Source organism: Erigeron canadensis, chromosome 1 (genome assembly GCF_010389155.1).
Source record: "Erigeron canadensis isolate Cc75 chromosome 1, C_canadensis_v1, whole genome shotgun sequence".
Lineage (NCBI taxonomy): Eukaryota > Viridiplantae > Streptophyta > Magnoliopsida > Asterales > Asteraceae > Erigeron > Erigeron canadensis.
In genome coordinates, this window is record NC_057761.1 from 760,504 (window position 1) to 786,853 (window position 26,350).

Here is a 26,350-nt window from a genome sequence, read left to right on the forward strand (position 1 = left end):
AGAAATTATATTTATTTCATTATTTAGATGGGAAACATAAATCCTCAACCATATTAAAAAAAACATATTTGTTGTTTTCTATCGAGCAACTACCACAAAGATTGATTTGTTCATTAATGAATAAAATTAATCAAACACTCAATAGCCCAAAAATATGTTCAAATAATAATACCCTGAACAAAATAGCTAATTATTACTTTTATTCATTTTCTTGATTTTTTTCAAAACCCCTCATCATAATTTTACGATATATGTTATAAATCGATGGTCCATTATGGATGTCTTTCCCAATTATATCTTATTGTTAATTCAATTTTCATTCAAATAATTCAACAAATAATACTAATGACCTCTTACAGGGTGGGGAAGCTAGGTACAAAGTATCAAAGACTTGTGTGTTCCTTCCAAAATACACGTTTTGAATATTATTGAGTAGAGCAAACTAGAAATTGATAGTTTTGTTCATTGTGCAAGTGATTTTCGAATTTTAAATAAAATCTTTTATTTTTTACATTTTTATATGAATGTTGTTTTATAAATCTTATTGATTATTAATGGCAATCTTAAGCTTAAAAAAATCAATTTATCGACCGCACATCATGCGGGTAAAAAACCTAGTATATATATCTATAACTCTTATAAAACATTAGTTAACCAAGCACTTTAAAGCCCTCTTGCAATCTAAAACTAATTTAAAAAATTGCCACATAAGATTTTATCCTATGTATCAACTCCATATTTTTCTTTAAATAAACTATATATTTAGAAAACAAATGAAGGTATATATGTTAAAATAAATAAATAAATAAATATATTGTAAGAATCTTAAATCTTCTCATTAGATAAAATGATATCTTTTCTTTAGTTTAAAAAATCACGTCTATACCTAATGATATTTCATTATCTTTTTTATTCCACATTTATATGAGGTTCATTTCGTTTTTTTAATGGTGATTATATGAAAGTTTGCTCAGGCCGTTGGTTAGTTGGAACTCTCATTAGTGGCAATATTTAAAGTTTATAAGCTTTTTTATCACCACTAAATTATATTCCTCTTATATGAGTTAAGAACTTTGTATAATATCATAACTTTCTGAAAGAGTTATGTTAATTCTTTCTTTTATATTACTAAAAAAAATGATGTACAATTTTTGGTTTAATTCTTTTATTTTTTTTTGAATTTTATGATAATGGTTAATATAATCTCTTTCTTTTTTTGTTTTGATCCATTCCATTAACTCATTCGTTGACATATTAAGCGTTTCATTAAATGTAGGGGTGTTCGTCAAACCGTCAAAACCTGACCAAACCGGGGTACTTGGATTGGTTTGGTCGGATTGAGTTGTTAAAGCCTGGTCTGACGTTTTAAGTTTTGAAAAACCGGGTTCCTTGGTCCGGTTACGGTTTGAGCAAAACGTAAACCATCAAAAACCGGACCGGACCAAAAGATATATGTGTATATATATAATATATAATATATTTACTTCACATATTTATCAACTTTTACCGAAGATATTCTACTTACATATTTTAGTATTATGCACAATATATTATCAGGTATTTTAGTTCAGATTTATTATAAAAAAAAATTTAGTAGACAATTATAAGATATTCTAATAAACATTTATTTATATTATATAAATCTACTTTTTCTTTCATTTTTTTCTATTTTTAGTTTATCCTTTTATTTTTTCATCTTCATTACTCCAATATTTTCCGCTCAAAGATCAAAATTATAAGACTCAAGTCCTTCATCACCTTTAATATTTCATATTTTGTAAGTATAAAACACAATATAATTGTAACTTTATTAGTGTTTTTTATTAATAATATTAAGATCATAGTGTTCGTGATATTTATTTGAGTAATAAAAGAAAGAAAAAAAATATATATACGGAATATATATGCATAAAATTATTTGGGGATAAAAATGAAAAAAAGAAATCACGAAACCGTTGAACCGGTCAAACTGGACTTGCTTACATGGTTTGGTTTGGTCCGGTTTGACAACACACTTGGTCCGGTTTGGTTTGAAATAAGTTGAAACCGCGAATCCTGGTTTGGTTTGAGATTTAGTCAAAACCGGACCAAAACAGACCATGAACACCCCTAATTAAATGTATACTATCGATTTTCATTGTTTGATGATTCTTTCATCTATGCTCATCTTAATGCATTTTAATTATATATTATTATTATAATCTTTACAAAAAAGAAAATATATTTAAACTTTAGATTTTTTTTTCATTTGTATTAGCTATTCATTTTGTATATCTAATATAATATGCTCTTTGTCCATTCATCCAAGCATGTTTTTTTTATGGATCTGACTATCAAAAATGACTTAAGTATTAGATTAAAATTGTATACTATTTTAGTATTTTGGTATTTAAATGTAGCTCATTGTAAATTTATTAATGTCAATATTAAAAGTTTTAAAAAATTAATATAACTACCGCACATCGTGCGGGTAAAAAACCTAGTATATATATTATACATATATAACAATAATAATAGGGAAACAATAATTGTATTTTCGTAATTATATATCCATGTCTTAGCTAAATTGCTTCTTGAATTGGAATTTGAAAACCATAGACTCGTACAAACACCTCCACAACCATATTTAGACGAATTCAACACTGCGCATACCTCAAAACCATGTTACCATTACCCAACAGATCGACAAACTGTTATAATATATTAAAGATAAATCTTTTATTTAACAATAGCCGTTGGAATTGCCTCAATATAATTTTGCATTATTTATCTATGATTTTTTGAACGACGACTCGTTAAACTCGTCTAAAATCTGACCACTTTTAGAAATTAGTGTTTATGACCCATTAAAAAGCAATATCAAAGAAAACTTTGTTCAGTATGAATTTAGTAGACACATAGGTTTTTCCAAAAGCATTTAAGATTCGACTATGGAGAATTATGATGAATGAGTTATGATTTTTGCAAAACGGATGAAATTCAGCCCTATCGGACCCTTGTTTACAAACAAATCGACCACCAAATGAATTCAACACCTCAATCCTGACTTCCTAAACCACTATTAACACAAAATATGAACCAACTGATGGTTTGATATGATCATCCCTTAATCTAGAAATCATTTACAACGATATAAGATATTAAAGGTACCAGATAACCTTATAAAAATGTTCACTAAGGTTTAGTCCTTAGAATGACTAGTCCCAATCAGTGCCACATCAGCAAAGCACTCTCTAAAGACTAAACCTCCTAAACAAGCTCAGTACTAAGGAATAATCTTAGACCCACCTTTTTGTTTAATTATACAATTACAAATTTTAAAAAAATAAAAATAAAAAGCAAAATAAAACTCTTCCCCATGGGAACGAGTGATACAAGGACGAACCAGGGACGAGTTGAGTCCAGTGGTGTTCGCTCGTTCCTGGATGGTGGATGAGCATAGGACAAGCATGGACAAGTCATATTGAGCTAATTCTGATACTTTAGGATTGGGGTCTTGTTAAATTTTAAAGCCCTCTAGTTAGAGTGCATTATATAGTTATATAGTTATCATAAAATTTAGAGGTGAACTTTTGGTATAAAAATGCAATTTGTTTATGCACGTTGCACCCCTTAGATTGTATTTAGCATTCTCTGATTAGATTTGAATAACTTTTAATTGAAAAAAGATGTATCTTTAGATCGATATAAGTCATGGAAAGTTACCAACTATTACCAAAAGTTTGAAGAAACCGTAACATCGTAGGGTAGGAATTGAATCAGAATGGCATGAGGTCTATTGGATGAATGATCAATCGAAATTTTTCTATCTATGTGTTTTGTATCTTTATGAGTGGATATAAATATTTTTAAAATGGAATTTGGAGTATATTTTTTAGTGGAAAAAAGAGGCATGCTCGGTTGTCCAAGACTAACAAAGTAAGCAACAAGAAACTCCATTTATAGCTGGACGCCATCCATATCAGCATCCGATTTACTATATGTTCACACAAATCTATATTATCATTCAAGTAATCAAGTTTATTATTCTCCTTTAAAACAGTTATTCATTACAAATTAAGATATGCACATAATTTAACATTTAAATACATTATTTAGTATTAATATTAAAATATCGTAGCTTTATACTTCAAATTTGAAATATGCATTGTTTATTTTTTATTTTTTTAATTTTTTACGACTAACAATTAAAGATGTAACACATGAGTTTAATCTAGTAATACATAATTGTTATCTTTTTATTTTAAATAAATGATTATTTAGAGCAAATTAACAAAGTTATTAATCTTTACAATTAATATGAAACGAATGGGTTATTATCCACTTTCCATTTTGGAAAAGAGGAAACAATTATGTATGTGGTTTGATTTAGTTCTCCTCTATCATTTAGGTACGTTATCATAAGGACTTTTTCTTTTTGAACTTAATCAACTTATTAAAAGGCCGATTTAATGATGTTATGATAACATTTACGTTGTAACTATTTGAATAAATAAGGATTAACGTGTCGTATTTTTTACCCTAACTATTTGAAAGTTTAATTAAAATTCGATTTAATTTTAGAGTTACGTACAATATTTTATGAAAGTATTCACATCATAAACAACCTCAACTTTTAGGAGACAATACAATACAATTAGAAACTACATTTATATAATATTTGTAGATTTTTTGTACTCTGTAAAAAATTACATTAGAAATTAAAAGTACTACTCTTGATAAATAAAGACTGAACGTATTATAAATTTTGATAAATCAATTTTGTTTAAAGAATAGTAAAATAACTTTATGGCTAATTTGTTTTGTTTGAACCAGTTAGCCAAACAGGCCCAGAAAATGTCAAACATCTCGAATGCGTAGTTCAATTTTCTTCTGCTTGAACATATATAATAAAAATCCTAGGATCCCAATCCATATAAGATGGGGAATTTATAGGTGTTATATATATATATATGAAAAAGTGAATATAAGGATGTCCTGTATCTAAGCTTAGGTGGAGAACCCCTCACATACAAATTTTTTTTAATATTTCTTGAGTAATGAATAAATATTTGGGCCCCATGAATTTTATGGATTAAAAAAACAATATTGTATGTGAGTATTTCACACTTAAACTTAAATACCTAATAGCCTTAATTATATTCTCATCCACGTATATAGATATACCAAAAATCATATATGCTATGTGTTTGTATCAATATATCATACCAGTTCATAAAATGTTCTACAAGTGCAAAGTTTGGTAAAGAAACTTACAAATGGGTCTTATAGAATTAATTCTAATTTAATATCCCCAATGATTGACAAATAGTTATTATATATGTTGTCATGTAAACTAAAAACAATAAAGGAAGTGGTTAAGTGATAGGGAACAAATCTTTGTGTTGATAACTAATGATTAGGGAATGTTTCTATCCAAATAAATTAGATTTGATTATAATAATATTTTACTCGTTATACTAAGTAAGTAATTAGAAGTATAAAGTATAGGAAAATGATAAATTCTCTTAACCAATCCTCTTAAAAATCTTTCTAATATATCCACTTGTTAACACATGGAATCCATTAATTCTTTTTTTTAATTTCACTCTCTGATTTTTCACATGTCACAATCTTATTAATTAGGAAGATTTTTAGGTTAACAATTTAGAAAGATTGTTCACCACCCTAAAGTATAATATAGAGCTAAATATAATTTTACAAAAATGTAACATGATTGGACAAGCTGTAACAATCATAGAGAGATGTAATGGGCATCTTAACCCTCTGTACTCACTATGACTAAGATATATGTTTGATTTTGACATTAAATATCAAATCAATTTCAAAGTGGCACTCACTTCTTTCCTTTTCAGACTTTCATAATCATATAAACATGGGCCAAATCTAAATTTTAAGCAATATGTACAGATGTACAATACAAATCTAAATTATGAAGAACCACCTTAGCGTGTTTACATTAAATGGCTCTCGTATATCTTGGTATATATAGACATAGTAACTTGGAGTTGTGAATCTGAACACGACTCTCCAAGAAAATAATAAACGTAATATAAGTTTTCCTGATTAACAGTTCTCCTTCCGTAATTTTCATGTGACACACTGTATTAGTTTTAGCTATTTAATGACAAATAATTTTTTTTTATCTTTTTATATTTGGTCACCAACAATAGTTATAAACATTGGTAGCTTTGTTAGACTATCCGGAGTAGTATTGTCGAGGGTTGGATTACTTTCATCACGTCGAGCCATGTGGCATCCTGGGTTGTTGAGGGTTGCATGGGAAAAATATGGGGAGTGGGATTGTCTGAAAGGTGAGGTAGGGTAATGATTAATTTTATTTTATTTTTCCTTTTTTGTTTTAGGCTTTAATTGTTTTTTTTCCTATTTTTTTTAGAGTTTATACATAAATATATTGAGATTATCAGGGGATTATTAAGTGGTTGAGATTCACCGGGACACTAGTTTAGCTGATGGATTGGTGGGTACATAGGATCAGAGGGTTCTCATCCAATTACCTTTTTTTAACATATATTTTATCAAATAAACACATAATAATACCAATTTTAATTATATAAAAAAAACACAACGGCTAAAAATTAAAAAGACATTACTTATTCAAAGAGAAACAAAAAATAAACTACATAGTAATTAAAAGACATTACAAACTAATTAAACCATCTGATATTGTTGTTGCGCTAAGTTGTTCAATTCGAAAGTCGCATCGTCAAGCGATTCAATTGCATTTAGAGTTTGTCGATCTTTCCCTGCAAATAATCTATGTATTATCACTCAAAAGCAAAACATTCTCTTGCTTGTAAAGTAGAGATTTGATCTCGGCACCATTTTTTTTTTGCATTAAGTTTGTATATAACTGCCATCAGTTCCTCTTGAAATATTACATGGTCTAGGATATTGGCTATCATAATGTCCTCTACTTGATTGAGAGTCATTCACAGTGTTGGGATAGTGTAGAAATTTGATGAAGAAGTCGTTCCGAGTGTAGAAATGTTTTTTTATTTTTTGTCTGGAATGTTTGATGAAGAACATAATATATATAGATGAAGTAAACAACGCTACTCCAATGTTCAAATTTCAAAATATTTACACATTCAGTCCCTCTAACGTTCAAGTTAAATTTTAAAATATTTACACATTCAGTCCCTCTAACGTTCAAATTTTAAAATATTTACTCATTAAGTCCTTCTAACGTTCAAATTTCAAATTACAACTTTGACCCCTAAACGACCTCACTATATAAACATGATTCCAAGAATATTAACCAATTCACATTTCCATTTCACTACACATTCACTCTTCAATTTCAAATGGCGTCATCATCAAACATCGTTCACTGACCTCGCATGACTGTCGATGAAATGAGGTCACTGATCATGACTGATATCAAAGAAGACACCCTTCTTCAAATAGAAATATATGGGCATATGAGATATTTACGGGAAAAAGGGCGACGTTGTGAGGTAACGTTAAAGGAAATATAGGCGCCAGACCGTGACATTTCGAAGCATGAAGGCCAATATGCCTATTTTCTACAGGAGGAGATTAAGAGGGTCAAGTCTGCAATCAAGGATGTTTTTTATGTCGGTCACACATTGAGAGAAATATGTGTATATTGGTGTGTTGTGAAGTAGAAATGGAGTTGTATGTATGTGTGTATGTGTGTATATATATATATATAGGGGAAAATAATAATAATAAAATAGTATTATTTTTTATAATTTAGTCAAAGTCCCCAACGGCTAAATTCTCCTTGGTTCCATCGCCAGCCACACTCCTCTCTAGCAACCTATATGGATCGCTCAAAACGTCAATCATTGGCCCGGGGTGGTGTGCCTGGCCCCTACCCTGCGAAAACCGGTGGATCGCCTGGGCATTCCGCTCCATTTCGGACAGCCTTATGGTTTACATGTTTTATTGTAGTCTCGATGAAAGTTTTATGTTTTTAATTTTGTAGCAAATGAAATTTATTAACTCATGCATAATTATCCGAGTGGTTCAAGATAAAGGTTGAAGGTTTTGTCTGAAGACTTGAAATCCGCACATTAGCGTTTAATTGTTATATCAGGAAAATTATTTTTTTTTTATTTCTTTTGTTCCACTTTGTTAAAATAACAAGATTAATTTTTTAAATTCTTAAAATTATTTCTTAATTCTGAGTTAAGAATGTTGCAGGTAAGAAGTTCAAGGACTAAAAGTGTACATATTGCAAAGAGTGTAGTTTTGGACTAAAAGTGACAAAAGCAGAATATGAAGGTTAAAAGACAAAGATTTGAAGTCTATATATACTCGTTATTATCAAAATTAGGGTTTTTAGCATTTTACCTTATTCGATTCTTTCTCTCTTATTTTTGATATATTCTGTATCCTCATCTTCATGTTATAGATTTCGTATTCAATTCATAATTGTAATTGTAATGATAAGCATTGTAACAGTTCTATAAACAAATATTTCATAATAATAATTTCTCTATTTGAATCTAATCTTGAGCTATGAAAGTATGGTTTTTTCTCACACAATTTAAATGTCTTAGTTAATTTTTAAAGTTTAATTTTCTTAAATTTGATCGTAAATATTTTTGTATGTATATTATTATAATTGAAGAAACTTAAATCTTTAAAAAGTACATTAAAAATTTAATCTTATATATATTTTAATATCAAACGTCATATAATACAACATAAAATAATTAAAGTCAAAATTTTACAAAAAAAAAACCCTTTAAAAATTAAATTAAGACATTTAAAAAGAGATTAAGTTATTTTCGAAACAAAAAAATGAGAAGAAGGTAATAATAAACATCCACCGTTAAAAAAAGATAAACTCATTCATTGGCTTACAGGTTAAAAACACATCATCCTGTTGAGTCGTTATATTCAATTAATTAGCTTACAAACATTGAAAGAGAATTAATTAATTGGATTCATCACAAGTTCACTAAATTTTAGAAAGAAAAGGAAAGAAAGAAAAGGAACCCTCATATGCTTTTGTCTAAGTAACAAACATTCCTTCTTACTTTCCTTCTTATATATGGTTGCTCATCAAACCAAAAAACTAAGCTATATGACCAATATATTTTTCAAATTTATACACGGTTGACTAAAAGTTTACCTTTTTACCGGTTACATTATTTTTTGATGACGTGACAATGACGTCGCAATTTGAAAAATCACTGGATGACCATCGTACTTTCTTTCTTGTACATGGTTGTCCATCAAACCAAAAAACTAAGTTGTATGACCAACATACTTTTCAAATTTGTACACGGTTGACCAAAAGTTGACCGGTTGACCAAAATTTGTACATGTATTTGAATTTAGTTTGGATTTGGGGGTTTTGAAAACCCTAGTTTGGAGTTAGGAAATAAATTTCCAGATATGTTGCATGTATAACAGATTTATTTGTATTGAATTTAGTTTAGAATTGGGGGTTTTGAAAAACCCTAGATTTATTTGACAATTAGTGAAATGAATTCGTTTTCCATATATGAGCATGTATGAATTCGTTTTCAATATATGAGAATTTATGTTTGGTTAACTTCTTTAGAGTCCGCTGCTTCTGGCCGGAACCTGCTGGTGTTAATTTATTATTATTATTATTATTATTATTATTATTATTATTATTATTATTATTATTATTATTATTATTATTATTATTATTATTATTATACAAATTAGGAATACGTTTTTATACACATAATTGCTGACTGGGCATCCAAGTCATCGTTAAAAATAATCCACTTCATTGCCACATCATCAAAAAATAATGTAACTGGTAAAAAGGTAAACTTTTGGTCAACCGTGTACAAATTTGAAAAGTATATTGATCATACAACTTAGTTTTCTGGTTTGATGGGCAACCATGTATAAGAAGGAAAGTACGATGGTCATTCAGTGACTTAACCCTAAAAGAAAATATGTTTAACCGACTATCACCGGTCAACCGGTCAACTTTTGGTCAACCGTGTACAAATTTGAAAAGTATGTTGGTCATATAGCTTAGTTTTTTGGTTTGATAGGCAACCATATACAAGAAGGAAAGTACGATGCTCATCCAATGACTTAACCCTTTATTTATATGATAGAAATGTCCAAGATAAACATGAATGGGGTTGTACACATTCTCCCCAACAACCAACCAATGTTTGTGAAAAGAGATAAGAAACATAATTTGGTAATTGAATTATAATAATGCCCCCAACAAAAATGTGTCAATTCAAGACTTATTTAACTTTGTACATTTGGTTGTTGTAATCATCTCTTTACAGTAAGGATGGCACATGGTGGTATGGTCATCCCCATGCTAAGATGCTAATTGTCTTTGATTTATTTCCTTCATTCTACTAATAAAAAGATCACATTTTAACGCTGTAGCCGTATAGAATTTGAAATTTGTGGCTCTCAAATGCATATAGTTAGTTAAGATGGTGGTTTTTTTTGCTGTTGAGGCACTGGTCCAGTGGTCACGAGATTTTCCTCAAAAAGTTTCCCCTTTGTGAAGATGTAGGATCCGAGTCCCATTTGGTGCAATCTATTGAAGTAGCTAGATTGAGATTTTGGGGTTAGGATCCGCATTTGAAACAAAAGGAAAAAATAAAAGAAGAAAAAGGCTATGATTCTTTGTTATGTGAATAAAATGTTAAATAACATACTTCGTTTATTCAAATACTTAAATCTGTTAGAATAAATCTTTAGGACTTATTATGCTCCTATGCCTCGTTATTCTTTCATGTTGTATGGTTATCTTCTTCATAAATTAATAGAATCTTCTTCTACATGTCATAAAATACAAATAAATGAATATCACATGTCATATTCTTTTTGACAAAATATACAAATACCCATAAATTAAGTAATGTACTCCACATTGATAAAAAGCAACGAACATATCACTTTTTTCATTTTTCAATAACACAACATCTATGTCTAACCTCATCCAGGGCTGTAAACGAACCGAATGAATACGAACGAAAAATTGTTCATGTTTGTTCGTTTAACTTAACAAACGGTTCACAAACGGATAAACAAACATAATGTTGTGTTCACGAACAAATGAACGAACATAATGGTTTGTTCATGTTCGTTCATTTGTGTTCATGAACGAATATTCACGAACACAAACGAACGAACAATATTGAACGAACGCAAATGAACGAACACAAGCAAACACCAATGAACAAACATATAACTAAAAATATTTACAAACATATAAATTAAAAATATTAGACTTCATATTCAAAGTTACAAATTATTGATTGGCTAAAACTTTTACGAAACTTTCATACTTTAGAAAGTGAAAATATATTACGGTTTGATAAAATATGAGTACTTATCTTTATAATTTGTATTTAATTTTCTTTTTAAGTATATAAATGATTAGATATTAAAGTTAATATTAAACTAATATTGATATATATATATATATATATATATTAAAATGGAATGTTCACGAACATAAAAGAATGGAAGTTCATGAACATATTGAAAGGATGTTCATGAACAAGAACGGATGTTCACAAACATTTTTCACGAACATCGTTCACGAACGTTGTTCACGAACATATTATCGAACATTCACGAACATAATTGAACGAACGAGAACTGTTTTCATGTTCGTTCGTTTAACTAAACGAACGGATTTTTGTGTTCATGTTCGTTCATTTAACTAAACGAACGAACACGAAAGAACTTCCCGCCGAACGGTTCATGAATTGTTCATGAACTGTTCGGTTCATTTACAGCCATAACCTCACCTATATCAACCCAATGCCACCACCCCAAATGGAGCGCTTTATATGTGTAGTCGGTGTAGATACTTGATTTTAGCTTATTATCAAGTTTAGAGAATCAGATAAACTAATTAAAATCATCCATAATGGTGATTATGCATTTATGCTAGTAATTTGTATTTGAAGATCACGTTGGGCTTTGAAGTGCTGTGGTTGAAGCCCAATACCAGATATACATGAGTCTTGGCAATAATTGGCGAGACAGGCTAAACCATATCATCCTGGGCTCCTGGCACAAATTTTACACCATGAACACATAGGCCTACATTTTTACAACTATCGTCTATATTTTATGTTTTTACTAGAAAGTAATATGTAAAATTCCAACCCTCAGCTGATATAGCCCATTAATTAATCATCAATATATGATTAAGTAAATAGAAAAGAAAATGGAACTGCTACCATATACTAGTGAAGTCGAAATCCAACAAGTACTGCTAAATTCAAGACTTGCTAAAGTCGTTACATACAGTCACATCCACCGAAAACAGGCCCTCAAGTAATGTGATAGGGTTTTCAAAGATCAATATCAGTCGGGATGTTTTAAAAGAATAACATTTGGAAACCGAGAACTCTATAAAACCTACGCTCATATTCTGCAACCACTTTGTTGCCTTAGCCTTAATCAGTTTCGGTGCAAAAGAAGGCGAATAGAAAGTAGTTGTGTCGATCAGTATTAGCAAATCAGCGATAAAGCATCAAGAACAAAAAAATGGAACACAAAAATAAAGCTTTTGATAATATAGAGACAACAAAAAAAGATACCTCTTTGTTATAGAACTTCAAGGATACAACAGATTTACGTTGCTTGTGGTTTTCATCTATTCTTGAGGTCAGCTTCAGGTCCCTCAGTTGAACATAACATGATTTCAGTAACACCACTGCCTTGCTCATACAGAAATTTGACGCTTAAAAGTTAAAACATCAATATTTTTACTATAACAGCATGATAACTCCCTTCAGGAGCAGTCTTCAAGTATGCAACTACTACAAGACCAAAATACATCTCATTAAGAGAGGCCGTCTTCTTTAAATTATAGAGGGTTAGTTCATGTAAATACCATCGCCAATGTGAAGTCTGACACAAGGATCCTCATATCCAACAGCTACATCAGGAAAGAACTCTTTAGAAACCTAAAAAAGGACAAAAGAATTCATTGGTCCTCAGACTCTGAAAACTACATGATAAAGGTTTCTTATATACTTTTCAAATAAAATGAAGTTCAAAAAAATAAAAATCCATATTACTCACATCAACCAACATATATCTATGTGCTAAACAGAATAATAAGAGCTTGTGCTTTCTGCTCAGCCACGAGCACGCCAGGGCTGAGCCTGTTGCTCATCCCTTATAGGTTCCAATCTCGGTTCCCATTAAGTCCTTTAAGAAGCCCTTTACCATAATCCTTGGGTTAGCCATTAGTACACATCACTTCCCGCAAGCTGAGAACACAGTAAAACTTACGTGGCATAAACTTTAGTTTCAGCATATGTGGCATAAATAAAGACCTGAATACCAGCTCGCAGCTGACTCTGATAAGTAGTACAAGAGTTCAGTCAATAAAGCTGATAGAAGAACCATAAGAAGCTGAAGAGGCGCACTGCCCTCGAAAGCAACAAATGCAAAGTAAGGGAAGGAACTAGGACCTCTTAGAAGGTTACTCTCCATATAAGCCACCACCATATCATTATTCCGTCCAATGAGCTGCTTGTGCTTAAACAGTTGTTTCATTAATTAACACGTACGTATATATGAACGGAATTAATTAAATATTCTGTTCATAAGTTGTAGCATAGTTATGGTATGGCTGACCTGGCTACAATATATTTGCCATCACTCAGAGACAACAAATCCTGATTTTTAACATATACTATCCTACTTGTTCAGTTACAAGACGTTAATTAGAATTTCTCTACATATTACCATTTACACTCACACTCACATACACACGCATCCACACATGGTTTAGTCCAACTCGCTATGGCCTGATTCCTTCTGAAGTCGTCTCGCTACCCGCAAAGGTTGTTTACATCCCAACTCCTATACACTATATGTGACGCAATTTATCGTATCGCTGACACTGACGCGTTAATTAGAACTTGTAAGAACTGAAAATTTATCACCATCTTTACAAAATATCAAACTTTTTCATAAAAAAAATTAAAAGAGATGTGTCATTAAAGTAGCAAATCTGAAACTTTACCTTTCGAAAGTATTTATTTTTCTGTTTTCAAGCAAAACCTGATGTCAAATAAACAAAGCTGATTTGGTTATTTGATAAGACTAAAGGTTACAATAGATGATTTGGTTCTTGATTACAGTACCATACTTCAGAGTAGACTGAACTGCAGGTTAACCCTAACCAGCATGTTTCAACTTGTTGATTTGTTAAGTAGCTTTATCCCACCAACCCACCCATTACCACCTCTAACATATCCCATCAGGCTCTATTTTCTCAGCATTAAGACTCTGCTTTCAGATTAAATGAAAACTAAAGAAGATGAACCGCGAGAAAGTGTTAAGATAGCATAAGATAGGTAACTCTTACGTCTGACATATGACACCATTAAATAGAAAAAATAAATAGAAGGGATAGGATGGCCAAAGAAGCAATATCTACAATTTTAAAGAATAGATAATTGATATACATCTGCCAAAGGAGAAAGAATACATAAAAACATGTTAGTAGTGCAAAGCAAAAACAAACATAAAATGGAAATGCACACAAAGCCAGAAGGTCGTACATACCTCAGAAGTAGTATTGGGTAATCTAGTGTATGGTAGCACAACATGCACCTTGGACGCTTCTTCTTCCGCTAAGCACCATCAAGCCATCCATTAGAATGAATAGGATATATATAAATAGGAACAAATGTATCTAGATTTAGCAAAAAATTTTTACCAGCATCAAAATGCAAGGAAATGGTAAATGAGTCATCACATGTCAGTTGTCTGCAAGCAAGTTGTAAGAATGACGGGCCAATGTTTTGCTTAATTTCATCTGTAGTCTACCAGCCGATAACCATTCGTTTGATCTATCATAAATTCACCACCGAGTTGTTGGATCAGACAAAACCTCAATTTGTCTAATGATTATCAGCTTTCAATTGCTGACTTTTGCTGCACTTGTGCTGTGATGATTTCAAGGCCACAGGGACTACCATCAGTGTTTCACCAATCAACAATGTATCTCCAGCAATTATTCTATTATCCGCTCTCCAAATTCTCTTTCCGTATACACATAACCTCGAATTTCTGGCGAAGAGGGAGAAATGAACTATATACACCAAACAAACATAAACCCTTTGGGTCGGGTATCTCTCCTTATGCATATATATATTTAAGTATTAATATTAATATTAGTGTATTTTTATCCCTATTATCATTTGTATATCATGTCTTAATATAATTATTGTCCCCGTCTGTTATTTTTTGCTGCTATTATGCTAACTGTTTTCAAGATTGTCACACATTTACTTCATATATCATAATATACAACAATTACATGCTAGAGCAACAGTTATGGTATATGAAGTAGTTTTGAGGTTTAAGTATCACCTACCTTTCAAGACAAGAGCATCTCTAATGTATTCAGTGTGAAGACGAACCTGTGGCACAATCTTACACTATTCCAATATTCACAGTAATTCTATACACTAAAATTTCTAAAATTACTCTAAAGAACATAATAAAAAGAATATATAGTTCAATCGTATTAAGTTATTTGTAGAGCCCTTTGCATCAAAGTGTATTTGTGGGTGAACCACGTGGGTGGGTTCTGAAGTGTTTCTATTCAAGAAAAGCAGAATATTGCAACACAAATGGAATAATGGACAAAGAGAGTAGATGACATAGATTTCCAATTTTAAACAAAGACAAGAAATTACCACAAATGATCCAATTTATAATTTCATTGTTATAATATAGGACTACATTAAGATGAAAAACAGAAGGTACCCTCATGTATCACTGGCACCTGACTTTGCAACAACTGCATATAACATAAAGTTTTCCAATGATGTTTACAAAGAAACCATGGCTTCCTGGTACAAAGGAGGAGCCTTTTTGCTCCAAGACTCTTCCATATGAGATGACTCAGACCCATGACCTCCACCTTACAAAGGAGTGGTTTTTTCTGTATCACAACTCACCCTTACGGCCTTGTATAGGATAAACCTCACATGGTGATAGACTTTGATTAGTTACTACAGCAGAATAATGTCAAGTTTTACCAGCGTTCTCTTGGCTTTCCGTCAGGAAATACGGGCTCAAGAATTTTTTCTTCATCATTTTGCTGTGCTTGTCTGCTATGGCTCTTCACATTCACATCATCTATCTCAAAATCAGGAGGTGAGTCATCATCATCCTCCTCCTCGTCATCAGCATCCTGAACATCATCATCATCGACATCGTCATCATCATCGCCCATTTCACTGCTCACTATATCATCAAGATCTGACCAATCCTCATCCTCCTCTCCATCTTCCTCTTGATCACCGGAAACATCTGAATCAGACTTTATCGCACGCCCTCTAAAACGCTGAACAGAAACCAGTGCCCGAAGCTTCTCTTTGATTATCAACAAACGGTTCTTGTCAACTAATTGGGAATCACGATATGCATCTCTAAGGAAAACAGAGTCGCGGTCTCCTTTGAGGGACACATAAAACATATCAGGGTGTCTTATGAGCATCCCTCGAAGCTGTTGAGAGAATCTAAACTCCTCTCGAAAATGAGTAAGGTGATCGACTAAAGTTCTCTTCTCAACCATGAGGCTTAACATCTCGTGTACAACCGCACAGGCGTGCTTTTCTTTTTCAGGTGTACCAGGCTTCAATTCAGAGAAATCCGAATAAGGGGAAATGAAGGGCATGTCTCTGAACTGAGAAATCCGTCTCATTTCCCCTTTTGTGAGCTGAAGACCCTTAGGCAGCTTGACCCTGTTGAATCTTGGTGGTCTATCAATAATCAAATCCCTCTTTTCCGCTTCTCGTGCTATCTTGTCTTCCTCTTCTAACTCAGCAAATGAAACCGCAAGCTCGGGATCCCAATGAGTTAGCTCCAAAGCAGGGCCCCTTTCGGTTCTGACAACCCTAAAATACTGGGGATATCGTTGGCATATGGTATCCCGGAATTCCAAAGGAAGGCCGAGGTCGTTTTTGAGATGAGCAATCTTTTCGATAAGAATACGTTTATCTAAAGACATCATGAGTAATTTCCTAAGCTTGACAACTAATAAATCCTCCATTTCATTCCTAACCTTCATCTCTTCAAGGTATAACCTTTCGGCCTCGGGAGTTAACTTAAACCTAAGGGAAAAGGCACCTTCCTCTTCAATCTCAAAAACACCCGGAAACTTCCTCAGCATAGCGATAAAACGTCTACGTTTTTGAAGGCCTAAAGCTCGTCTAAAGCGACCCAAATCACGAAGCTGCATAACTCGATTAGGCTGAGAGACCAATATCTTTCTAATACTCAAAACAAGTTTAAGTTTCTTATCCCGTTGAATAACATTATCGAAAGGAAGCTCTTTTCGACGCTTAACAACGGCTTGAATAGGCGGAGAAATTCTCAACCTGGTGTTGGTGGTGGTGGGCCCAACCAAAGTCAAAGGGTTGCCAAAGAAGCTTGTTTGAAAAATGTTTGGTGGTGATACTGATGATGAAAGTCCAAGATGAGTATTATTATACTTAGAATTAAGGAAAGGTAAAGTGATGGGAATTGTTGTTGAACACCCCACCGCCATATTTTCCTAATTCTATTTCAAGATTCCAATACTAATTATTACTATCTTCTCTATCTATCTAATCTATGTATATATCATTAATTTATGTAAAGTAAGACCAGCGGAAGAAGGAAAAAACCACAAAGGAAGGGAAATCAGGACTTACTGACTGACTGAGTAGGGTTTAGACGATGAAACAACTGGGCTGGAAATTTGAGATGGGAAGGGATGGGGTTTATGTCTAAAGCATATTTGGCTCCCGAATCATCCTTTTTTTTTCCTTTTTTTTTTTAATTTCCTCTATCTTTGACGGAAGTAAGAAAAAACTAAAGTTATGTGTATTGTATGTAAGCAACTTGAAAAAATGTTTATTGTATGTAAGAAAACATACGTGGCAACCATATACACGTGTCACTTGTCAGATTTTAATTGGTTGAAACGAAATTCTTACATACAATAAACATTATTTCAAAATTGTTTACCTACAATACACGTAACTTTATTATTTGAGTAAACTAATCTTTTTTTTATATTTATTTTTTTAATAAATATAATTTCACGTTTTTTTTTTAAATTTACTTCGTTTTCTCCATCTTTTATTTTTCAGCTCAAAAATGCCTTTTATGGAGTATGTAACTTTTTTCCCTTTCTGTTATCATTTTCATGACTCGTTTTGTTAAAATCGTGTTGGGCTGTCGGTGATGTGGCTTCATCCCAAAACCGATTATTCATGATAATTGGCTTGAAAGGCTAAAATCGTATCAGCATGTCACAAATTTTACACCATGTTTACTTGCCCACACAGGCCTACATTTTAGTGTTTTGCAAGTATCGTCAAAATTTTCTAACCATGAAATTTTTATTGAAACGTATATCTAAAATTCCAACTCGCCACAGCAGAAAAAGCCCAATAATAATCATCATCATCATCAGCATCTAACACCGATAATTAAGCAAATAGAAAATAAAAATGGAACCGCTAGCATCTACTAGTAAAGTCGAAATCCAACAAGTACCGCTAAATTCAAGACTTGCTAAAGTCGATACATACGGTCACATTCACCAAAAACAGACCCTCAACTTATTATGTGATAGGGTTTTCAACCACATCAGATCAAAATCGGTTGAAGTGTTAACGATGAACATTTGAAAACCCGGAACTCTACAACAACTATCCTCACAATATTCTGCCATCACTTTGCTGCCTTAGCGTCAATCACTTTCTTTGCAAAAGAAGGCAAACAGAAAGCCGCGGAGTGTATCTGTATTAGCAAATCAGTGATAAAGCATCAACAAAAAATGAGACTGTCGGCTTAAAAAAATGCAGCTTTTGATTATAAGGGAATAAAAATATACCTCTTTGTTATAGAACTTCAAGGGTACAACAGATTTGCATTGCTTGTCGTTTTCATCTATTGGGTTGACCGGATTCTTGAAGTCAACTTCAGGTCCCTCAGTTGAACATAGCATGAATCCAATAACACCACTGTCTTGTTCAAACAGAATTTTGACGCTTAAAATATTAACTTTGTTTGCTATTATAAAGATAGTTCTTAACCACGAGATTACCTTGGATATGTGGGAACTGTTGTCCATGCATAGTTAACAGAACCTTTAAACACCTCGCGGCAATTTGCAACAATATCTTCAATGATGTGCATATGGAGCCATATACTCTCAGCCTGCGTGCAAACAACACCACCAGGACGAAGTGCCTTTGCAACTGACTCAAAGAACGGCTTCTCAAAAAGCTCCTTTGCTGGACCTGAATTATAATTGCCATGTCAGCATATCAAATGAATCATATATGGCACATGGGTCCCAAGGGGAAGTATACCAATGGGATCTGATGAATCGACTATAACAGCATCATAACTTCCTTCAGGAGCAGCCTTCAAGTATGCAACTCCTACAAGACCGCAAAACATCAAGTTGAGACAGGTTTTCTTCTTCTTCTAAATGATAGAAGGTTAGTTCATGTAAATACCATCGCCAATGTGGAGTTTGACCCGAGGATCCTCATATCCAACAGCTACATCAGGAAAGAACTCTTTAGAAACCTGAAAATGGACAAAAGATTTCATTGATCCTCTAAACTCTGGAAACTACATGATAAAGGTATCATTATTGTTGAATAAATTGAGATTCAAAAAATTGAAAATCCATATTACTCACATCAACCACCATTTTATCGATCTCACATATATCTATATGCTCAACAGAAGAATGGCGAGCTACTTCACGCAAGACACCACCATCTCCTCCTCCAATAACCAAAACCTACAGATATGACAGACATTTATCATATAGAAAGTATATTTCAGACCTCTTTCTTGTTGCTAATGATTGTGAACAAACGCCTACCAGTGACTAAGACTGTTTATCCAATAAAAACTGCATGTAAATATAATTACAGAAGAAGAATAAAACCTTTTTGGGATTTGGGATTGAACAAAGAGGAAGATGAGTAATCATTTCCTGATATGCGCATTCATCTCTCTCTGTGAGTTGAATTACACCGTCCAAAACAAGAACTTTCCCATACGTTGCAGACTGAAAACAAAAAGAATTATCATATTTTCTTACCTGATATGAAAACCAAATGAAGACAGAAAACGGGTTTTCAAAATTAAATATAACAAAGAAAGATTAAATACCTGAAATACCATAACATTCTGATAGTCAGATTTACCCTGAAACAAGACTTTTTCCACCTTCAAAGAGTGTGCTTCTCCTGCAATGTTAATGGAGGCAACTATCATTGTAAGTAAAATAGTCCCAATCGTATTAGATGAATGTGTACATTCCAACTATTAATATCATACGAGTACCAAATTTCGATAACTTTTCATAGCGACATGCCTATACTCTACAGCTAGTATAACATCAAAATGCTTGTATGCCAACACAAAGTGTAACTTAAGGCTCTTTTGTCTCAATGTCGGAAAACATAGATTACAAGGAACACTCGATAAATACTACTATACAAGCCTCAAAAGTCGAAACAAAATCCATCAAAACTCCTCCTACATCTTTTAACACACATATGTCTCAATTTAGACCTGAACCCACCAGTATAACATTAACCTTAACAGTAAAACAATAAGGTATTAATAAACAAATTCAATTCAATGAATGGGCAGCTAGCTTCTGGAGCAAAAGAAAATGAATTGTATATATCCATTAAAGAAACTTGTATAGCCTAAAAATTCTCATATATAATAAAAAAACAGCAATAATACTTAACAAGTAATGAATAGACCATAATAAAAAGAAAAAAGTACAACCCCCATTTCATGATTACTGTCTACCTTTTGACTTATATGAGTGTTAAATAAACAACTTTTTTTTAACTTAATCATCAAGAAAATTATTAATAATAGAAGTACAAAATAAAGTATTACAATAAACAAAATTTTGTACCTTTATAACCAAAAATAAATATAGTCAATCTCCTATCTTGAATATAACAAAGATAAACCCTCAAAATGTATAAAAATAACAAAATAATACTAATAAGAAACAAAGGTTTAACAATCAGAAATGAAAAACCCACCACAAATATATACAATATAGATATACATACTACATATATATAGAGAGATATGTGTGTGTAATATATATATATATAAGAAAAATGAAAGAAAAGAAAAGGTACCAGGCCACATTGGGCTAATCTCTGAAAACCATCCAGGAATGACCGACGACATGTTTGTAAAGGCGGCGGCGGCGGTGGTAACGCCGTTTTCGTCTTCTTCTCTTGGTCGTTTTAACGGCGACTCCGAGACGGTGGCGGCGACGGTGGTTTGTTCAGCCATTCTACTTACGTGTTTTATGGTTCGTATAGAGAGAGAAAGAGAGAACCAAGCAACGTGTGTGGGTGTGTGTGGGTGTGAAGGTGTCGTATTTGTTTTTTGTCACATCAAGCATTCAAGCTGTTGAGAGCTTTTTCCTTTTTTTTTTTTTTTTTAATATTATTATAAGGCATAATAATAAGATTTTCTTTTATACAAAACTGGTACAAAAATTGTTATTATTATGAATTTATGATATACTTTTAGAATAAATTAAAGTATATTTTGTTCGGTTCAAATTTTGATCATTTTTTCACATGAAACAAAATCCGAATCGATTTGTTCGGTTTTTGGATTCGTTTGATTTTGAGTTTGTTATGTACTTTGGATGCCCTCACGAACAAACATGTTAGGTACTTATTGGAGTATTTCCTCGCCCCTTAGTTGCCTAAGACCATCCACACTCCCAATCTACATCAACCCAACATTTAATAAAAAATTAATTTCTCTTTCTTCCACTTAAACAACTGTAACACCCCAATATTTTGTTTTACCAACAAAATTTAAATGTGGGACGTGGCTATCAGAGAACTAAGCCAGCCACATTTTCCACTTCTTTCTCAAAGTCAAACTACTTCCCCTATTACTTCTTTACTTCTTCTTGAATCTTCATTCCTCTCCAAATCCATGCATTAGAAAACTCTAATCAAAGGACTGAAATTCTAGAACAATAATAACCATCTCCATTGGTAAAAGAAATTGAAATTTAGGGTTTGTGAGGAGGTGGTGGTGGCCGAAATTTGTAGGAAGAAAAGAGGGAAGAATTGTGATTTGATAGCCCTAATTCTTTGTCTCTCAATTTTGAGGTATTGATTCCATAACCCTAATTCTATTTGTTATTTAAATTTAGGGTTCTTAATCTTAAAATTTAGGGGTTTCTATTATTTGGGATTTTTCAAGTAAAACCATAGTTAAATTTGATTGATAAATGGTTAGTTTGATTTAAAAAGTTTGTTGATTATGAAATTCCCCATAGTAAGAATTTTATATCTAGTGGTGTTTGGCTAGTAATAATGAAAAAAAATTCTATCATGAGAACTTGGAATTGTTGAAAATATTGAGTAGCCAAACACCATAGTGATGGGATTTATGAATGCAAGTAGATACTTGCAAAAGAGTGAGTTTTGTATTACTCATAGATGTTATGTGTTTATTCATGTATAGGTGCCTTATTGTGTCAACTAGCCAAGTTTGAGGTGAGTTTATATGCATATAATCATGTTCTTGTTATTAGAGGTCATAGGTGGGTAAATTCCTATGACCCATTTGTTGATTTATTTTGAGAACTAGTAGATTGGTAAATTCCTATGACCCATTTGTTGATTTATTTTGAGAACTAGTAGGTGGGTAAATTTCTACTAGTCATATTGTATGCAAGAGCTAGTAGGTGGGTAAATTCCTACTAGCCAAATTGTCCATGGCCATGTTGAAAATGAATGTATGTTGTTTGATTTGTATGAAAAGGCTAGCTTGCTAGGCTTATATGGTGCTTGATGCACAAAGTTGAAATGACATGATTATGATTGTATGTGTATGCATTCACTAAGCGTTGCTTACGTTTTAGTTGTTTAACTCTTTTATAGGAGTTGGTAGTAGCAAGGGCAAGGAAGTAATCGAGTGAAGGTCAAGTTGGAGGTTTTAGCCATCTCAAGGTTGGCAAATGTGGGTAACTTGGGTAGACGATCCTTTTGACCCAATTGGCTCTTGATACAAGTCTTGTTTGATGGAACAAATCTATTTTTGGTGTAAAACTTGAATTGATGTCATGTACCTAGTTAGTCGTTGTTTTTGCATATATTGCAAGTGTTTAGTTGATTAACGTTTTGGGTCATCGACCCATTTCGTCAAGTCGGATAATTTGGCTTTCGGGTCGTATTATATTTTGGTCACAACGATGTGTATATATAACTTTTGCAAGGGCATGTCAGGTTTTGAGTTAAATGGATGTTCAAGTTGATTTGTGAAGTCATGTGCAGGAAAAATGGATTTTTCTCAAAAAGTTCCTGTGCAGTAAGTCCCACTACGCCGCAGTGGGAGTCATTCATATGGAACTAAAGTTTTTCATTTACTCCCAATAATCATTATTGCCAATACAATATGGAACATGCTTTCAATCATACAAGATAGGCAATTAATTACGCAAACATCATGTTGCGACTTTAGTGACCCATTTAGACGATGCATCGATTTAAAACACTAAATGGTATTTTGGACGATGTACAAGTCTACTTACATGTAACATCCCGAATTTTTAAAACCAATGAAAATTAACCTTTAATATAGTTTTATCTTTAAAATAATTTTCTAGTATTTTATTTTTGAATATGAGATTATTTTGGTTGGAACCTTAGTGGCTATCGGGTATTTTAACCCACTAAAAAAAGTAAGGGCGTGGCACTTTGAGAAAGTGCCAGCCAAATTTCTCCTTCATTTTGAGAACACATCTTCAACATCAACTTCTACAATCTTTACTTTCTTCTTCCAATTACTTCTAAGAAATTTTGTAATCTTTATTCCATCTAATCAAGAAATCCTCCAAGTAATTAATAAACAATCTTTCAATCTTTATTACATCAAGTCCTTCTTTTGGTGATAATAACACTAATAATAATTCCAAGATTTCTAACAAGCTAATTTGGAAATTTAGAGTGTGAGTATGGACTAATTAGATGAGAGAAGGAAGAAAACTAGTGACATTTCCATCTTCTCACTTTATATTATTCATTCAAGGTATGAATTAGGTTATTTTGTTACTAATGAAATTAGGGTTCTTGCTCTTTGATTGAATTGGGGTTTTTGGAGAAAATGGGTATTTTGTCTAAGAACTCTATATTATTGATAAATTTAGGGTCATGCATTGTAGTTATTATATGACCCATTACATATATATTGGTTACATTGTTATTGAGCTTAGGTATTGATTTTTTTTTTAGAGATGATGATTTTGCCATTATTTTCCCAATTTCCAATTGTAATATAGTATATGGTTATAGTGTTACATGACTGTTTTTTTTTATTAGATTTGTTGGTGACCATTAGACCATTTGTAAGGCCTAGGTGAAACCCTTAGGTGAAATGACTAAGCATGAAGGTGAATGGTTGTGGAGGTTAGGTGAAGGCTTAAGGTGAAAAGGGTAGGATAAACTCTTCACCTAGGGTGAAAAGGAGAGTGTGGGTCCATTTTTTTTGTTTGTATATTAGATATTTTATTTTGATTGGATAGTGGAGTATTAATTGTAAAGGTATTGTGTTTTTAATTAAATAAAAGTAGGCACCAAATGATAGATGAATGGTTAAGGGGGAAAATAGAAGGTGAAAGAAATAAGAAGGTGATGTTGATGTGGCTGAAAAAAGTGTAGGTGAAAAGGTGAACGGTTACGAATGGTCTTATGGTCAAAATGAAGATTTAGCGATTTTGAATGAGTTGGCATGACTACTATGTGGTGGATAAAATGAGATTTTTTTTAGTAAAATGAAAGATGGATTTTTTGGGAATTTGAAATAACCCAACTCAAGGATAATATGAGAATGAAAATAGGGTAAGAATTGCTAGTGACTTATTGTAAAATCCCGAACATTTTAATTAACGGTTGACTTGAGTCATTAAGTCAACACAACATGTCCATTAAGTCTCTAAGAGATTTAATGCTTATATATGATTAAAATGCTACATGTGGAAGGCTTCAATGCCTTAATGATGTATATGCTAATATGTTTAAGATGTCAAAGATGATTAAGATGTGTTAAATGTGTCAGTAGTTATTCCCGTTAAGTTCTTTAAGCCTTAAATGTGAAGATTTAAAGCTGAGGGGCCTAAGTGCAAGCCTAGAAAGTTGTTCCAGCAGGTTAAGGGGTCATTAGGGTTAATGAAAACACAACTTTCAGTTCTCATTCTTCCCTCTCCAAGCCCTAGGCCGCCCCCTCCCTTCCCTTGATCAATTCTTGCGTGTTACGATTGTTTCTTAGTTATTTGAAGAGGTTTTGATCCATAGTTTGCATCCTTCTTGTAATCTACAGGTATTTAAGATATTATTACATTGATTTCATGTCCTTTCAATCCCTTGATTCGTTTCATAACTGATCTAGGTCTTTAGAGGGTTAATTGGAGTCAAAATCGTGAGTTTTAATCGATTCGGTAACCTAAAACGTTTGTTATTGTGATGCAAATCAAGTAGGAGTTAATCAATGATTTCATTGCATCATTATGGTCTTAAAATGATGAATTTTGAGGTTCAAAAGTCGTTCATAAGGTTTGGGGTCGTTTGGGGTGTGTTTGGTTAAGTTTTGGAGGTTAAACAATGAGGTTTGTGCAGAATCGGGGCTAGTTGCGGCGCAACCCAAAAACAGTGACTTAAGTTGTGACGCAATTTTCTCATTGCGACGCAATAGCGACAGAATTTTCAAATGGCCATAACTTTTGAACCGTAACTCCGTTTTTGACAAATAAGCTATCTGCGGAATCGTGAGAGAGTCTATTTTCTATTGATAATGCTTTTAAAAGATGATGATGATGATGTCAAGTTTCCAGAAAGGTTAATTTAGTGAGGAAATGTCGAGTTCCGTCAAGTTATGTAAGCCTTTAAGTATTAAACGAACCTCCGATGCATCAAAGCATTGTCATGAGTCATTTTTATAGGTTTTTAAACTTGAGTCATGACCATAAGTAAGTGGGTACTTGTTAGCTCATTATGTTGTCTAATGATTATAGGTAGTCGGGAATACTTGCAAAGCTCAGTAACTTACGTTATCATTTGTTGTGCGCTTCTACGAGGTAAGATACATGACTTTTCTCACGCTGGAGGCACAACAAAATGTGGTTTTCTTTAATTAACCTCTTAATCGGATTATCTTATGTGTGTTGGGTTTTTCGGGTGAAGCGGGAGGTTCTGTGGGTCTGGGAATATATGCATGTTGAAATGATTTATGTTGATATGATGATGTTTAAGTAGAAGTAAATATGTGC

General features: G+C 32.5%; 2 protein-coding genes and 1 long non-coding RNA gene across 5 annotated transcripts; all 3 read right to left on the reverse strand.

The window, feature by feature from the left end:
- Positions 1-11,900: 11,900 nt before the first annotated feature.
- LOC122586018 lies at positions 11,901-14,078 on the reverse strand. Of its 3 annotated transcripts, XR_006321850.1 has the most exons (6): positions 13,455-14,078; positions 13,273-13,340; positions 13,060-13,200; positions 12,869-12,941; positions 12,573-12,794; positions 12,249-12,427 (listed from the first exon to the last, which is right to left on the reverse strand). It is a non-coding gene; the product is annotated as an uncharacterized LOC122586018 (long non-coding RNA). The 3 variants fall into 3 exon arrangements; XR_006321849.1 differs by lacking the exons at positions 12,249-12,427; positions 13,455-14,078 and adding an exon at positions 11,901-12,036 and having other exon boundaries at positions 13,060-13,411; XR_006321848.1 differs by lacking the exon at positions 13,455-14,078 and having other exon boundaries at positions 13,060-13,411.
- Positions 14,079-15,691: 1,613 nt separating this feature from the next.
- On the reverse strand, positions 15,692-17,765 carry LOC122604569 (protein WHAT'S THIS FACTOR 1 homolog, chloroplastic). Its single transcript, XM_043777456.1, has one exon. The coding sequence runs from the start codon at positions 17,552-17,554 to the stop codon at positions 16,037-16,039; it is 1,518 nt and encodes a 505-aa protein (XP_043633391.1). The 5' UTR covers positions 17,555-17,765; the 3' UTR covers positions 15,692-16,036.
- Positions 17,766-18,482: 717 nt separating this feature from the next.
- Positions 18,483-21,432, reverse strand: LOC122604883 (spermidine synthase). Its single transcript, XM_043777747.1, has 9 exons — positions 21,192-21,432; positions 20,191-20,267; positions 19,964-20,086; positions 19,709-19,813; positions 19,521-19,593; positions 19,371-19,442; positions 19,103-19,298; positions 18,890-19,019; positions 18,483-18,795 (listed from the first exon to the last, which is right to left on the reverse strand). Exons 1-9 carry the CDS (start codon positions 21,349-21,351, stop codon positions 18,727-18,729), a joined length of 1,005 nt encoding a protein of 334 aa, XP_043633682.1. The 5' UTR covers positions 21,352-21,432; the 3' UTR covers positions 18,483-18,726.
- Positions 21,433-26,350: the final 4,918 nt, after the last annotated feature.